A 17,373-nucleotide genomic window follows, 5' to 3' on the forward strand; every position below is an offset into this window, starting at 1 on the left:
AAAATTCACAGTGATTCTCTGTGATTTTTGGGGGGATAGAAAATAAATCTCTTGGGGGATAGAAATGTCAGTGATTTTCCTCGTTTTCCCACTCCTCTGTGATTTCCACGTTTTCCAGATTTAATTCTGTATTACTTGAATCATGGAAACATTTAGTAGATTAAAAAACATTTTAAAGGAAGAATGAGAATAATCAGCCTTTTACCAGCAAAGACAATGATGGGAGACCTGCTAGCCTATCTTTCGGGAAGGTGGGGGGAGGCCGGCTCCTCTAATCCTCAAATCTGGGAATGGTTGTGGTGGATTGCTCAGTTGCCGTCACTTACAAGAGTGTCGGAGGGCCCATTCGTCTGCAGGTCATGGAAAATGAAGCATCATTCGTCTGGGAACTCTCAGGGGCAGGACCACATCTCTGGGAAAAGTGGGAGTCCTGTGAAATCTGGGGATGGCAAAGAGGCACCTCTAGTGAAATATTCTAAGAGGTGTCAGGCTCTGCTGAGTGCTAAATTAGAGAAAGCTGTTACTTATATAACTTCCTGTAATTGCCCGGCAGTAGCTGCAGCTGAGGACAGCTGCCCTCTCTCGGTCTCTGCTGAGCGGAGGCTACATGGCCCTTCCTCCTTGCAGTTGTTTCACCTTCTACCTTGCGTGGAGTCAGACTTTTGCACCGAATCTGAGATGCCATTTTAAACAGAAGACTCCATTCTCTTGAAGATGGGAAATTCTTACGCTGGACAGCTGAAGACGACACGCTTTGAAGAGGTCTTGCACAATTCCATCGAGGCATCCCTGCGGTCCAACAACCTGGTGCCCAGGCCCATCTTTTCCCAGCTGTACCTGGAAGCTGAGCAGCAGCTTGCCGCTCTAGAAGGTAGGAGATGCACATTGCTTTTATTTGTGTATTTCTTTTATTGTGCACAGTTAGTGTCAGCACCAGAACTTGAAACTGTTTTCTTTATGTAGAAGACGTTGAATCGAGCAGAAAAGAATTATTAGAAAAAGAAAATTGTGTACAAGTTCTTACTTTGGCTAAAATGTAAATAAGTTTCAGCCATAAAGTTGCAAGAAATAAAATTATTCATTGAATCAGTGGGAGAAAGGAAGAGGACAACTTGTTCTCAATCGGTTGTTACTTACGCTCTTATTAGAAGGTTTGACATTTTCACTTGGAAAAGCAAGAAATTTTGACCCTCAGCAATATATTCCTTCTCTTTGTCCTGTGATTTGTGGCTATTATCTTTGCAAAGTAATAGTAGGTACGAGAACTCTTAGAAACTTTTAAAAACCAAAAGCAAACCCTTATAAATTTAATATATGCCAGGAATAAAGAACTAAATTCTCTTCAGGCATGGGGATGACTTCTTAGAGTTTATTTAATTATGCAGAGAACGAAATGATTGTTTTTTATAGCCATGTGTTTTCGTGTCAGAAGTAACCCCTCAGCGATCCATAGTATGAGATCGCTCTGTTATGGAAGTTCTTTTTGTAAGTTGATGTCTTTGAAGTTACCCGCAGACTTCTCTTAGCTATTGAAGTGAAAAGGGGGCTATGCTTTAAAACAAAAATTAATTAACTAGAATTAAAGAAGAAAGCACTCAGTGAGCCAGGTCTTGTGCTGGGGTGGTCTTGCTGTGCGTGAGTGTGTATGTAGAAGGGGATGGTTGGGTTGGAGAGAATTGCACCTAGAGAAAAACGAGGTGTGGAGGTCTTGTCTTCAAGGGGCCCCACACTGAGCTTGTGTGAGATCTGATAGTTCCTTATTCTAGCAGGGAGGCATTTTTGTGTCATTGTTTAAAACGTCCGTTACTAAATTCACCTTGCAAATGGCCCTTCTAAACCCCTGGAAGAACTGGATCTGGGTCTGAGAGAAACTAGACTGTGGTCAAAACCATGCATTAGGAAAACCAAGAATTCTCTGGCATTCACATCAAAAGCACCGATGTTTTCTGGCATGGGAGACGTGACTGATTTTATGGGGAGCTGAGGAATGGCTGAGAGTATTTTATGGACTGTTTTTGGCCAGTTGAAAGACTTTGGTGGAATATGAATTACCTAGTCATCCTCTACCTCTATAGTATTGAAGAGCTTTGTGGCTAATGATGTGTTAGTAATAGTGATACTGATGGTAATGTTTATTTGAATGATACCTTAAAATCCACAAAGTGCTTTCACCTCACAAGCCGAAGTAATTGAATTCTGTGATTTGGGAGGATGGAAGGGTGGCTTGCTGGAAGCTTGAGTGACTGAGCAGCAGTTGCACACACAGCTTTGGCCAAGCTCTGAGATAAAAAGGGGACAGACAAGGGGTTGAGTAGACTCAGGGCTGCCCACAGTGGGAGAGAGGAATAGAAAGCCCTTTGAGGATTCCAAATCAGCTTTCCCTCCCGTTGAAAGATCGTGATAGTTGCTTTCTGCCCACCTTTAACTGGGAGGCTGTGTCTGACATTCCGACAGCTCAGGGTGCCCTTATCTGCTGCTGGAGATGTGGCACTGTGCAGGGACAGCACTGAGGCTTAAGCCTTCATGCCTCCGGCGCTGTGGTTGAAGGTTCCCTGCCAGCTGTCAGTCGGCTTGTCCAGCTCCACGTTGCTATGAAAACTGGACCAAGCCCTGTGATTTTCCCATTTGTCCAACACACAGAAGAGAGAAGTCCTCCGAGAGTTTGGCTTTCTAGTGCGGGAAAACAAGGGGGCTGAGGGGGCTGGTGGGAAGAGACAGATTCCTTTTGCTTTGCTAAATGTCACCCTAAACCAAGCACTCAGCTAGAGCCCCTGCTTCCTGCATAGTCAAACCTGGCGCAGACAGGCTTATCCAGGCCACATCTCCTTGTGTCTGTCTGTCGGGGTTTCTTATCTCATTGCTGGCCTTCCTCAGACAATGACATTAAAGATGGTTTTTATGACCGGGGTGCTGGTATGCTGAACACCCCTTGATCTGTTAACATTTTATGTATTTGTGCGGGGGATTGAGCAGGAGTCTCATTACTTTGCTCTTTGAATTTGGGCTCTTAACCTACCACCTCCTATAGGGGAAAAGCCCTTTATACATTCTTGATTTTTTTTTAAAGAAGAGAGATCAACAAAACAGACACTGTCCAGCATTTTGGGATAGGTATTTATTCATTAAACAGGACATAGGTAAAATCCTGTAGTCCCACTTACTTAGAATGCCATAGAGTTTGTGCTCATGGAAAGAAAACACAATTGCATGTCAACACTGAAAGCAGCAGCCTTGTACGGAATGGAGGGAAGTGGTGCTCCAGGGCCCCTGAGTTCCTGTGTTTTGTTATTAGGATTCTGAGCTCCCAATCCAGTTGGTTTTGTCTAATGCCATTTTAGAGCTCTCGTCCTGCCAGGAGACCTGGGTAAACACGTCTGGTTTAGTCTGCTCCCGGGCAGGAATGTCCCCTCGAGCTTGTTGCTAGTGGATCTTCCCATCACAGCCCCTGCAATATCTGACGTAGACCTTTGACCTTTAATCCTGCTTTCTTACTGACTGGATTTTGAGCTCTTTCTTTGACCTTTTGAGGCTTACGACCCTCTTCTTTCATGCCTTCTGAGAGTCTGAATTCCTGTTCTTAGCAGCTTAGCAGAATCACGTGCAGGCATTCCCGGGTGTGCCCTTTGCTGCGACGGTGCGGGCCTTGGGGGCTGCTGGTTTTAGTTTTCCTGGGATTGTGTCTCCCTTATTTCACTGATAGCTGGTGTCTGTGACATCCCCTCTGAGCCTCTATGGTGCTGGCTTAGAGGCCAGAGTCGATTTTGCAGACAGAGTCTTCTGTGTCCCCAACACGGAGACCTGTTCTGCATTGCTGGAGCCTGGGGTCTGGGCATGACTCTTTACACCTTCTGCTAAAACCACGCCTGCTATTTTTAATGCCAGGAAGAAAGCATCCGAAGCAGGCTCAAGAGTGTATCTCCTTCCCCACCCCACCTCTGGGTAATCTCTTCACAGCCTTCCTACCACCTCTGTGTCCTCTAAGCCCAGGAAGACTGAGAGATCAGGAATTATTGAGTCACTTCCTGCTGTGACCTTCCCAAAGTCATGGTTCCCACCTGCTGGAAACGTTCAGCTTCTTCTGCCTCTTGTCCCACAAGCCCGTTTGAAATGGTAGCCATTGTGAGGCTGTCTTTCCAGTATGCTCTACTGTTTAAACCACATCTGGAACATCTCGTGCAGCTCTGGGGGCCGTGTTTTTCCACATAGACCATCACAACTCCAGGTGACCTTAAGGTTTGTCTGGATTAACCACCTCATTTTAAAGAGGCAGGATCAGATGCACAGAGAGGTTAAGTAACTTTCCTGCGTCCACATAGGCAGTGGCCCAGGCTAGTACAGAAACCTGAGTTCCCTGATTTCCAGTCCAGTCTCTTTCTACTACACATGATTTCATCATTAACCCAGGTTGCTTAGCCCTCTGGATGGATGGATGGTGTTAGAGCCAAGGTAAGTGAGGGTTTGAGACATGACAGCAAATAAACCAATACTGGAGGAGAAGACAAAGAAATAAGAAGTGGGCCAGGCGCCACCGCCTCTAATCCCAGCACTTTGGGAGGCCGAGGCGGGTGGATCACCTGAGGTCAGGAGTTTGAGCCCAGCCTGACCAACATGGTGAAACTCATCTCTACTAAAAATACAAAAATTCACTGGGCATAGTAGTAGGTGCCTGTAATTCCAGCTACTTGGGAGGCTGAGGCAGGAGAATTGCTTGAACCCAGGAGGCGGAGATTACAGTGAGCTGAGATCGCACCATTTCACTCCAGCATGGGCGATAAGAACAAAAGTCCGTCTCAAAAAAAAAATAAAAAAAATAAAAAAGAAAGAAGAAGTGAAGAGTGCCTGTATCCTAGCCCAGTGTGTTAAGGATGTTCATAATGACCCTGTTCCCTGAAGAACTCTGTATGCTATTTATTAAATGATATTTAAAGATAGAGAAGTTGAGAAAGATTTTTACTCCGAATGTCTAACTTACAAGAAGTTGGTAGGACTAAACTTCAACAGCCTGGGATCCTGCCTTCTCCAGCAGTACTTAGTGAATAAGGTATGATTCTGTGTCCCCAGAGCCACTGGGCTGCCCAACACAGTCATACTTAGCTTCCTTGTGGGTGCCTGGAATACAGGGAAGAGCGAGGGCAGAGGCCCTGCCTGCTGGAGCTGAGAGTTCATTTCCCTGTAGTGACAGAGCGCAGGCTCAGGGAGTGGCGGGATTTCCATGGCCACCTCTAGGCTGTCCTGACCTGTTCAACAGTGACCATTCCTTCTGAAATATTATTTCCCTTAAAAAAAGCTTCCTACATCACTTCTCAGCCTTTTGGTTAAGATCAAGTGTAGTATCTGTTCTTATCAGTTTAAAAAAAGCTTCCTACATCCCTGCCGTACCTGACCCTGTTCTAGAATGGCTATTTGTATGTGTGTGTGTGTTTGTGTATCTAGTAATGTTTACATGCATTCTTCCCTTGGGGATATATATATATATTTTTTTAATATGGAGTTTTTGGTCTTGTTGCCCAGTCTGGAGTGCAGTGGCGTAATCTCGGCTCACTGCAACCTCCGCCTCCCAGGTACAAGTGATTCTCCTGCCTCAGCCTCCTGAGTAGCTGGGATTACAGGCACGCACCACCACGCCCAACTAATTTTTTGTATTTTCAGTAGAGACAGGGTTTCATCATGTTAGCCAGGCTAGTTTCGAACTCCCGACCTCAGGTGATGCATCTGCCTCGGCCTCCCAAAGTGCTGGGATTACAGGCTTGAGCCACCACGCCTGGCCTACAGCACCCAGTATTCCCAGGCAGTCTCTCATCCAAGTACTAACCAGGCCCGACCCTGCTTAGCTTCTGAGATCAGACAAGATCAGGTGCGTTCAGGGTGGTATGGCCATAGACAATGTGCAGTTTGACAGCTCTCTTGTATTGTGTGAAGCTGTTCATACTACCTACATTTTGTCTCCCAAATGAAGCAGTGCAGGTTAGGGGCGAGAGCATCAGCGTTGGCATCACACATGGCTGGAAATACGCAGGCCAGGCTGCTTAGCACATAGTGGAGTAGCCGTGGGCCAGTTGCTGGATCTCTTTGAGCCTCCGTTTCCTTTTTTGTAAAATGGTCTTCCTATGACACTATGGAACCCTCTACACAAATATCTTTGGAATGCTACTATGTCCAGGCATTGCGCTCAGTCCTTGTCAGCCAGTTCTTCACATATTAAACGTCTAGTGTATGTGCAGCTGTGGCAGATGGAAGAGAAGTGAACTTGAATTTGGAGTCATGAGGTCCAGGTCTGTGTGCAGTGTGACCTTGGGCGAGTCATCCAACCTGAGCAAGCCTCAGCTTTTCCCCCTAGTAAAGAAGGTTGATAAAACCCGACTGACAGAGTGTTTGTAAGGACAAGTTAATTCCGAACTAGCTAGACTTGCTGAGTGCTTGTTAAGGATGGGTGGAACCCATTCTGGATTAGTCCTGTGGGTCCTGGGCTTGTTAAGCCTGAGAATCCAGGCAGAGAAAAGGCCCTGGGGGAAGCTCTGAGGCCGGACAGCAGCTGCCTTGCTCATCACTCTTCTTCTCCCATCTAGGTGGTAGCCGAGTGGACAATGAGGAAGAGGAAGAAGAGGGAGAAGGAGGGCTGGAAACAAACAGCCCCCCAAACCCTTTCCAGCTGCACCCTCCGCCTGAAGGATGCTGCACCACAGATGGTGAGCCTCTGCCAGCCCCTGGCCAGGCAGTGCCTGCTATGCTGCCTGGAGGCAGTGGCCAGGCCGGTAACTGAGCCTGTGACTGTGCTGCAGGGGTCCTCTTTGGTCTCCCTCTTTGCTTTCCCTGAGGTGTGAGCCATGCCTGTGGGCCCCCAGCAGGTGCTGGCCCAGCCTGCCCTCCTGAAGCGGGAGCTCCAGAGACACCATGCTGGGATGCTAAGGCAGGCCTCTGTGCTGCTCTTTGGACAGCCTCAACTTTACCAGTGGCTTGGGAGCCAGACATTCATTTTTCTGTGTTGGTTGCTTGGAACCTAGAGTACATTTTCCCTACTCAGGCCTGTTTGCACAGGATATTGAACTCAGAAGTGATTAGGAAGAATAATCTTTACTTTCTTTCCTTTCCTTTCCTTTCCTTTCCCCTCCCCTCCCCTCCCCTCCCCTCCCCTCCCCTCCTCTCCTTTCCTTTCCTTTCTTTCCTTTCTTTCTTTTTTGACAGAATCTTACTCTGTTGCCCAGGCTGGAATGCAGTGGTACAATCTCAGATCACTGCAGCCTCCGCCTCCTGGCTTCAAGCAATTCTCCTGCCTCAGCCTCCCAAGTAGCTGGGATTATAGGCACACGCCACCATGCCTGGCTAATTTTTGTATTTTTAGTAGAGATGGGGTTTCACCATGTTGACCAGGCTGGTCTCAAACTCCTGACCTCAGGTGATCCAACTGCCTCAGCCTCCCAAAGTGCTGGGATTACAGGCGTGAGCCACCATGCTTGGCTAGAATAATCTTTCATACCCATCAGTATGTCAGTGTTGAACAGGCGGATACACATAATCTCAGGGACCCTGTTCAGTCAGTAATGGTACAGTTTCACTGTTGAGGAACAGAAGCCTGGAGATGCTGGGCGGGTGGCAGCTTAGCCCTGTGCTGAGAGCTTGTGCTGTGCACTCAGAGAGGCGTGGGGCAGACCCCTGACTCTGACACCCATGTGCCACACAACCTCTTTGCTAGTGAGTTCATCTGTCCTGACACCATGCCAGTCAAGCAGGGAGGCCAGTTAGCAGCGAGAACATCACTTTGGGCATCAGACACAACTGAAACATGCAGGCCGTGCTGCTTAGCAGATAGTTGAGTAGCTGCGTTCCAAGCTCTGCATCTCTCTGAGCCTCCGCTTCCTTATTTGTAAAAGGGTTTACATAGGACACTGTGGTACCCCATACAAATATTTTTGGAATGCCTACAATGTCCAGGCATTGTGCTCAGTCCTTAGTTATTTAAGATAACTAACTGGTTATTATTAAATTAAGCAGTAATTGAAGTAATTATTGAACTCTTTGCTCTGGATATATGGAGATAAATGGGATGAGAGATCCCTGTTTGATGGGAGCTATACAGGGAAGTGGACACTTTGCACGCAGTTGGGAGCAAGCAGGGGTGCATGGAACAGAGGAGGGGCTCTAACGCAGGTAGAGAGTTTTGGGAAGGCTTCCTGGAGGAGGTGGCCCTTTGGGTTTTGGAGGATTAGTACGAGTCAGCCAGGAGACTGTGGAGGGCTTGGAGGAAGCTGGGAAGTTCCAGACAGAGGGAACAGCATGTGCAAAGGCTTAGTCGGGTGAAATTACAGCTCATTTGGGGGAACTGCTAACAGATTATTTATGTGGGGGCCTGAGGTGTGGCAGAGCCAGGCTTGGAAGAGTGATGAGACTTGGTGTGAAGGCCCCATGTGTTCTGTCTTGGGGTCTGGACTTGACTCTGAGCATGATGACTGGGAGGGGAGGGACTCGGCCCTTGCTGGGCTGCTCTTCCAGGCAAGGGGAAGGCAATATGGTGGCTCTTAGTGAGGTAGGACTTCTAGTGTCTAAGTATTTAAAAGGCCACTGAATTAAATGGTAAGAGGTAAACTCTTCAGCCAGGCATGGTGGCGCAAATAGTCAAGTCCCAGCTACCGGGAGGCTGAGGCAGGAGGATTGCTTGAGCCCAGACTTCGAGGCCAGCCTGGGCAACATAGCAAGACCCTATCTCTTAAAAAAAAAAACATTAAGAGGTAAACTCTCCAATGGTCATTATATTTTCACATAATTTCCAAATAAATACAGTAAACACGGTGACTACTCATAGCCTACATCCCTCCAGCTCTTCAGAAAGCATGGACCACACCAGGCTGGGAGGGACCTAGGTCGGAGAGTTAGGGGACCTCTGGGGATTGACGTTGACCTCAGGGAATTGACCTCCCTTCCCCAAGCCAATGCAAGGAACTGCCCTGTGTTTGTCCATTTTCACACTGCTGATAAAGACATACCCAAGATTGGGCAATTTTCAAAAGAAAGTGGTTTCTTAGACCTACCGTTCCACGTAGCTGGGGAGGCCTCACAATCATGGTGGAAGGTGAAAGGCACATCACATGGCAGCAGACAAGACAAGAGAGCTTGTGTGGGGAAACTCGTCACTATCACGAGAATAGCGTGGGAAAGGCCCACCCCCATGATTCGATTACCTCCCACTGGATCCCTCCCACAATATGTGGGAATTGTGGGAGTTACAGTTTAAGATGAGATGGGGGCAGGGGCACAGCCAGACTATATCGTGCTCCAAACCTAGGAGTCAGCTTGGCCTCCCTTCCTGGTCCACCTCTCTGTAGCTTGCAGCAAATCACCCAACCTCTCTGAGCCTCAGTTTCCCTATCTTCAAAATGGGAACAGCCACACTTTGCTGCAGGTGATGAGATGAGAGCTTTGCAGAGCCTGCCTCACCAGTGCCTGGCATGTGGTGGTCCTGGCCCCACGCCTGCCAGTGTCTCCCTCACAGGTGTTGCTTTCTCCTGCCCCCGCCCAGCGGCACATGGGAAACCGTGGAGCAAATGCTCGGTGAGTGGGGAAGCCCTGCACGCAGGAGCAAAGTCTTCATGATGTCCTGTAGCGCTCTGCTGGGAAGGCCTTGGCTCATCGGGGCTCCCAGAGAGGTCTCAGTCGGGAGCTAAAGCTACACAGAGCACAGGAGATGGAGCTGGGTGTGCCCTTACCTGGGACAAGACCCTGGAAAAGGCTTATCCAAATTAATCTCAGCTGGCTCTCTCTTTTACCTTTCCCCCCAAATATTTGTAGAGATGTGTTATTTGAATAGGAAATTTACAAACTCTAAAACGCAAAAGGTTCCGAAGGGCATGGAATGAGAATCTCCGTGCTCTCGGCCTGCTCTGTGCCTGTGTCCTGGCCACGAGTCCTCCCCACCGCCCCCTAGAGGAAACCGACGCTATCAGATTCTCAGCCTTCGTTTTTCATGATGGCCTCTTTCTCAGCCCCAAAAAATGTAGCATGTAAGAAACATCAGGGGACCCTCAGTTTCTTAAGGATTTATCTTGTATATGTTTCCATTTGCCGTCATGTGTTTAAAATTTCTTCCTGTTGAGCTTCATTTGCACATTAATGTGCATTACATGGTGGCACCAATAGACAAATAATGTGTGATCTGTGTCGTGGATAACTATGATTTTATATATGTGTGTGTATATATATGTGTGTGTGTGTATGTGTGTGTGTGTGTGTATATATATATATATATAGGGAGAGAGAGAGAGATGGAGTCTCACTTTGTTGCTTAGGCTGGAGTGCAGGGGCACAATCTTGGCTTACTGCAACCTCCGCCTCCCGGGTTCAAATGATTCTCCTGCCTCAGCCTCACGAGTAGCTGGGATTGCAGGTGCGTGCCACCACACCTGGCTAATTTTTGTATTTTTAGTAGATGGGGTTTCACCACATTGGCCAGGCTGGTCTTGAACTCCTGACCTCAAGTGATCCTCCTGCCTTGGCTTCCCAAAGTGCTGGGATTACAGGCGTGAGCTACCATGTCCGGCCAACTAAGATTATAGTTTTATCTCTCAGGATTAATTTTGAGGTCAAGCACACCCAGAGATAAGGGTTTCTCCTGAGCAGACCCAGAGCGTTTCCTCCCTTTGCCCCTGTGACCCCGCTTCTGGGAAGCCCTGGGCAGTGTGTGAGCCCTGTCCACCCCTCCTAGGGTTCTGCCAGGCCGGGAAGGACCTGCGCCTCGTCTCCATTTCCAACGAGCCCATTGATGTCCCTGCGGGCTTTCTCCTCGTGGGGGCCAAGTCCCCCAGCCTACCGGACCATCTCCTGGTGTGCGCCGTTGACAAGAGGTTCTTGCCGGATGACAATGGCCACAATGCTCTTCTTGGTAAGTTCTGCTTTGTCCTCCTCTGTGGCTCTTTCTGCACTGGGGTAGAGCAAGGTCAAGGGAGGTCACAGCGGGGGGTGGTGGCAACAGAGGGACCATCTTTGGGACCCCAGGTGCAGCATGCAGCCCTGTTTATGTTTTTTGGTAGAAGAGTTCTTTGTGGAATGGAATGCAAATGAGATGCATTTACAGTATGACTGCATCCCGGCAGAAAGCTCACCATTTAGCATTCATTTTTCATACATTTATTCTTCAGACATCCCTAAGTGCCCGCTTGTGTCAGGAATGGGTGACAAACCCTGTCCTAGACAGTCTCAGAAATAGCCTACAGAGGCAGAGGAGAATGAGGCTGAGTGTGTTGCTGCCTCCAGAATGTTCTGTCCTGAAGGACTGCCAGGCACCCTGTATCTGTTTTCCCCTTTGGTTTATCACTCATCTCTCAAGACATGGTCTGTTTGCTTGTTTGTTTATTTATTTATTTTGAGATGGAATCTCTCTCTGTTGCCCAGGCTGGATTGCACTGGCACTATCTCAGTTCACTGCAACCCCCACCTCCTGGGTTCAAGCGATTCTCATGCCTCAGCCATCCAAATAGCTGGGATTACAGGAGCGCGCCACCACACCTGGCTAATTTTTGTATTTTTAGTAGAGATGGGGTTTCATCATGTTGTCCGGGCTGGTCTCAAACTCCTGGCCTCAAGTGATCTGCCCACCTTGGCCTCCCAAAGTGCTGGGATTACAAGCAGGAGCCACCATGCCCAGCCAAGAGGTGGTCTTTATTATCCCAGTTTTATAGGTGGGCTTGTATCTGTTAACTTGCCCAAGGTCGCATGAGTAAAGGGGACAGAGCCAGGATTCAAACTCAAGTCCTCCTGGCTCCAGATTCTAGCTGGTACCATCCCACAGTCAAGGTCAACATGGGGTCAAGATGGGGGAGCCGCTGCTTTCCCTTCCAGCCCTGGGCACCACTGGCCTTTGATCTTTCCAACAACCGCTGGCCCACTAAGGCTCTGAGTGCAGAGCTGGGGCCAGGCCTTGCCAAGCCTGGCTGCCTTTGCTCATATGATATAATTGAGTTCTTACTGTGTGCCAGGCCATCACTCAGCAGTCTCCCCCATTGTGGAGTAAAATCTAGGGACACCAAGGTGTGGACTGAGAGCCCAGGGATCTGGGTTCCTGTCCTGCATCTGCCCACAGGTCCCTGTGTGGCCCCCTGGGCTTCTGTGTCCTCATCCATGAAGCGGAGAGGTGACTTCCACATGTGCCCTGGCCCTTTGGCTGTTCTCATCCTGTGACTGTGGCTTCAGCCCCCTCCATCTGGCCTGGCATCTTCTTTGGAGGCAATCTGGGCAGGAGGCAGGATTGGTAATGATCCACTTCAGATATAGCCTCAGGAACAGTCTTCATGCAGAGCAAGTTTGATTGTGAGAATTTATGGGAAAAACTTCTAGATTGAAAACCCCCACAATTTCTTACATATTTTCCATGGGTATAGACATTGAAGCCTCCAGTTTTGCACTTGATACGGCCCCAAAAGCTGGGAGGATAAACTCACTCCATGGGTAGTTATTGAGCACACTTTATGTCTGAGGAGCTGTGCAAAGGATGAAAATGGAGAAGGGAGAAGAAATGAGATGGCTCCTACCACAAAGGCGCTGGGGACACACACGTGTGTGAACTCCGACACAAGGCAGGTGAATGTTCGCTGGAGGGACACCACCACTAGACAGTGACGAAGGAGAGAAAACATTTTGGCCAACTCTCTTGAGGCAGGCTCATGGACTCGCTGTAACCAGTTCTCTAAAACAGAATCATCCCAGAAAACCCACTCTAGCAAAGAAGCTGATGGAATCATTCAATGACAGACTGAACGCTTACCACAGTCGCCCAGGATGAAAGTGAGTCCGGGAGGCCGTGCCTGGTGGCCGCCTTAGCGTTTGATCTGGCAGTGGCTGGGGATTCGTCTGGATTCCACCACTTTGTGACTGTAAAGGAATTGCCAGGGCAGTAAATCAAGGAGGCTCTGCCTCTTGGCCTGCAGAGACGAGGATCTTTCAGTTCCTTCACCACCAGCTCAGTAACAGAGCCAGCTCATCGAGGAGAGGAAGTAGGAGCTTTGTTAATTGCTTGCCAAAAGCCATCTGAAATGGGTGACAAGGCCTGGTTGGTAATAACCATCGCTTTCTTCTTTTAATAAAATAACTTTATGCTCTCAGCTTGCATACTTAACACTGTTTAGGTTTCCTGCAATTAAGTCTGATGGCTACACAGGACAAGGTGGCGCCCTCCAGCCCTGCAGTGGCAGAGCTCAGTGCTTTTTAGTGATCTATAAAATACAGGCTGGGGAATACCTTAGAGGAAGCAGCAGTATTAGGAGACTTGTTTTAGTGACTTTTAATCAACTCAGGTATTTTATCTGAAAAAGCTGAAAGATTAAAATCTAGGTGTTTGTTTCAGTTTATTGCCCGGTAATTTATCTAAATGAGTTGACAGCTCAGACATAAAGAAGGAAAACATATCCCACTAGATTGTTTTTTTCTTAGATGGGAGTAAACGAGTCCTTTGTTCATTCAGCAGGCAAAGAATTCAGCATGCATTTACTGAGTATATAACCTGAAATGAAAGCCTGGACCTTCAGTTACGCCTGGGGGCAGGGTGGGGGGACGCAGGCACACCAAGAATCAGCCTAGAAATCCACAACAAACAACTCTGTCAATAAATCTTACAATACATCCTTGTGCGACATGGTCTACAGACAGGGTAAGGTGCTCCGGGAATCGGAGGGGCCCAGTGAGGATGGGAATGGGAGGATGTGGTATCTGAGTTGAGCCCTGAAAAATGAGTAGAATTTTGCCAATTGGAGAATAACAGCAACAGAAACCAAACACTAAGAGCAGTTGGCACTTTTTGAGCATTTATCATGTGCCAGAAACTGCACGAAATAAGTTAAAATAGCCAATGTGGTGGGTCTGTTATTATCTACAGTTATATACAGACATGAAAGCACAGAGAGGCTAACTGACTTGCTCAGGGCCACCCCGCTGTTTGAACCCCGACGGTCTGGCCCTGATGCCCAGGTCCTGGAGGATGAAGGGCGTCTCAGCAGAGGGAACTCCCTGTGCGTGACAGCATGGCACGCTGGAGAAGTGGCTGGAGTGCTCTGTGGCTGGAGCGGAGGCTGGTAGAGAGCGCGGCAGGGTGGGATGCCCAGCTGGGTTCTGCTCGGAAAAGGAGCTGTTTTCAAACTACAGAAGCACAGAGTCTCGTGGTATGAGGTGATCTAGCCTTCTTTCACGGTTATCAACGCATGGCCAATCTTGTTTCGTTGATAATATCCCCCTCTTCTCCCTTTCTGGGATGATTTTGAAACAAATCCCAGACATTGTATCATTTCATCTGTAAATTTCCACACGGCATTATCTCTAAAAGATATTGGGGCCAGGTGCGGTGGCTCACGCCTGTCATCCCAGCACTTTGGGAGGCCGAGGGGGTGGATCACCTGAGGCCAGGAGTTCGAGACCAGCCTGGCCAACATGGTGAAACCCTGTCTCTACTACAAATACAAAAATTAGTCCGGCGTAATGGCAGGCACCTGTAATCACAGCTACTCGGGAGGCTGAGACAGGAAAATCATTTGAACCTGGGAGGCGGAGGTTGCAGATATCAAGCCATTGCACTCCAGTCTAGGCAACAAGAGTGAAACTCCATTTAAAAAAACAAAACAAAACAAAACAAAAAAACAGCTTTTCATTAGAAATCCAATACCATTATCATATCTAAAAGATTTAGCAGTTATTTAATATTATCAAATATTCAGTGTGTTCAAATTATATCTTACAGTTTTTTTTAAAGCAATTGGTGCATTTATATCAAGATCCAGACAGGGGTCTTCTAAAGCATTTGGTTGCTGTGTCTCAAATTTTTCTTAATGTGTAGGTCCTTCCTCCCTAGTTTTACCCTTATAATTGATATTTTTAAGGATATTTAGAGTGTTAGATGTTAAATTTAGATGACTGTGTTTTAATTTGTGTTTTAAGAAGATCGCTTAGAAGTCAGACACACAACTGATTTTTATGCAAAGGGAGAAACTGAGGCAGAAGAACTAGTTATAAACTTACTGCAGGATTCTAGAGGAGTACGATGGCCTGAGAGTTTTATGTTTCAAACCTCACAACATCATACTATTTACCACCCCTGAGTGTTTCATCTTCCCCAGGAACACCTGGGACCCCTGCCCCACTTCCTGTCTCACCTGGAATCCTGGTACGGCTCCTTAGGCTTCCCCAACACAAGGGGGCCATTTCTACACTTGAGCTGGGATTTGGCCAAAATACCAAGGCAGGGGCTCTGGGCGCATATATATATATATATACACACACACATATACACACACAGACACACGCGCATATATATATATATAAAACCTTGTTTTACTTTGCCCATGGTCTTTTCCTTTCTCCATCCAGGTGGGGATTTAAAATAATATTTCCCAGATTCTGTTTTTTCTTTTTTCAATTAATATGGCACAATGAGCCAAAGAGGATCTTATTTTTGTCCCAAGTAACTGTTATGTTCAGGCACGGGGAGGGTGGTCATTAGTTGCTAGGTGTAGTGTGTGCTCGTCTGAGCTCGTGGGCTTTCAAGGCTCATTATTTGGAAGGAACAGAGAGTTGCTGTTCAGGCCCAATTTAAATCCCACTTGCCAGGATGTCTTCCTGGAATTGCCTTCCTAAATTACTCCTGCTGTTTCCCCATTCTTCCCCATAGCACACTGTGCTGGAACAGCCAGTCCCATCTTGGCAGAGAAGTACTTCCTGCCTTGGGGCTACAGGTTTGCCATCTATAAAGGGGATAAAGATGTACGCGGTACCTGACTGCGGTTTTGAGGATAACTCAGCTCTTTATATGATGATTTTTATAAACTCGAAAATGCTGCCCGAATTTGAGGAACTGCTGTCGTTGTTACCAGTCCTTCTGCCTCAATCGTGGGATTATTTAACTGTGTCTGTTCCTTCTTCCTAACAGGGACCATTTCTTTTTTTAACCAAAAACATTACCCAATTATGAACCATGCATTTTTAATGTATGTCTTGCCCAGAGCACCTGGTTTGTTTCCTATCAGATTTTCTTTCTAAACATATTTGTGCATAACAGTATCCGTCAGATTTGCATTTTTTTCATGGAGGGTTGATGACTAGGGCCAAGTGGCCCTCTGCACAGGGACAGTGGTCTAGAGTAAGGCCCTTCTGAGCATCCACTCTCCTGGGAAGGCGCTGGATGGAGGCATCAGGCGTGGGGGACATGTTTGTGGCTCCCAGCTCTGGTGCAGTGGCTATCAGCGAGATCTCCTTGGACTGTGGTTCTAGAAGAAAGGTCAGGTACAGGTGAACTTCTAGAGGCATCCCTGAGGTTTTGTGGGAGGACCCCTCTGCAGAGGGAGTGGCCCCAGCAGTAAATCTGGGCCATCTCCAGCCTGCTATGAGCCAAGTGCTCAGAGACCACTGGGTCTGAAGGAAGCCACCTATGGATGCTTCCAAGAAGAATCATGTCACTTTAGTCCTAGAAGGAGGCATAGGGCCCATTTAGTCATAGCCTTCCCTTTGATGGTTGGAACATGGAAATGCAGAGAAGTGGAGCTGCTTCCTCCACATCTCACACTGTTGGAGGGGTGGGGGCTATCTATTTGCTCCCCTAGGGCCGCATGTGAGTGTCATGACCCCTACTGTGCTCGCCTTCCTAATACAGCTTAGTCCGGGGTAGAGAAAGGAGGGCTGCTTGCAGAGTGCCCCTGACATGTTAGACATCTCGTAGGTACTTCACCCCCATAGTGCTCCTCCTACAAGGTGGGTTTTTGGGAGGAGATGCGTTCAAATCCTAACTCCAGCACTTTCTACCCTGTAGCCGTGGCTGGGTCACCCTGTACCATGGATGGGTTTCTGTCTCTCCCTCTGCCTTGATGCTTTTATCTGTAAACTGGGACACTGCTGCTGATTGCTTTGTCAGGCTTCATGAGGTTTAAATGAGAAGATTTATAACGCGCTCGACACGGTGCCTGACCCAAGACAGATACACTTTGAAGTCCCTATTGTCACCTTGTTGACAGATGAGGAAAGTAAAGCTCAGAGGTGTTAGTTACCTGCCTCACATCACCTAACTGTAGTTAGGATTTGAACCCAGGCCCCTCAGACATCCAGGTTTATACGCACTCCCTTGCAAGGGTTAGGGGAGTGGATGTAGCTGTCCTCTCAGCAGAAGGGGAGAGGCTTGCTCAGCGGCCAGCACACATATCCACCCAGGACGTGCTTGTTAAACAAATGCTACCTGTAGCTGCTAAACTAGACACACGGGAAAATCACAGGGTGTGGCTGTGCGTGGTGGCAAGAATCGCGTTTGTGATGGGCTGTTTCCCATGGTGAGGACACTGAAGGAAGAATTTTGATTCTGGATATCCACACCCGGCAGGAATTTGAGATTTCAGGCAGGATCCCATGCTTTCTAAGCCT

At 47.8% G+C, this 17,373-nt stretch overlaps 1 protein-coding gene, 1 non-coding gene and 1 pseudogene across 3 annotated transcripts in view; 2 read left to right on the forward strand and 1 right to left on the reverse strand.

Moving 5' to 3' along the window:
- The first annotated feature begins 430 nt into the window (after positions 1 to 430).
- Positions 431 to 17,373, forward strand: part of GREB1 (growth regulating estrogen receptor binding 1) — an 85,498-nt gene continuing 68,555 nt past the window's right edge. For both annotated transcript variants that reach the window (XM_025354066.1, XM_025354067.1), the window contains exons 1-3: positions 431 to 871; positions 6,567 to 6,686; positions 10,694 to 10,870. In XM_025354066.1, the coding sequence (XP_025209851.1) occupies positions 715 to 871; positions 6,567 to 6,686; positions 10,694 to 10,870 (454 nt within the window). In that variant the 5' untranslated portion in view covers positions 431 to 714. The remainder of the gene's footprint in view (positions 872 to 6,566; positions 6,687 to 10,693; positions 10,871 to 17,373) is intronic.
- Positions 5,296 to 5,470, forward strand: LOC112605510 (annotated as a pseudogene).
- LOC112605417 lies at positions 5,764 to 5,882 on the reverse strand. Its single transcript, XR_003115415.1, has one exon. It is a non-coding gene; the product is annotated as a 5S ribosomal RNA (ribosomal RNA).

The sequence above is a fragment of the Theropithecus gelada genome, chromosome 13, assembly GCF_003255815.1.
Source record: "Theropithecus gelada isolate Dixy chromosome 13, Tgel_1.0, whole genome shotgun sequence".
Classification (NCBI taxonomy): domain Eukaryota; kingdom Metazoa; phylum Chordata; class Mammalia; order Primates; family Cercopithecidae; genus Theropithecus; species Theropithecus gelada.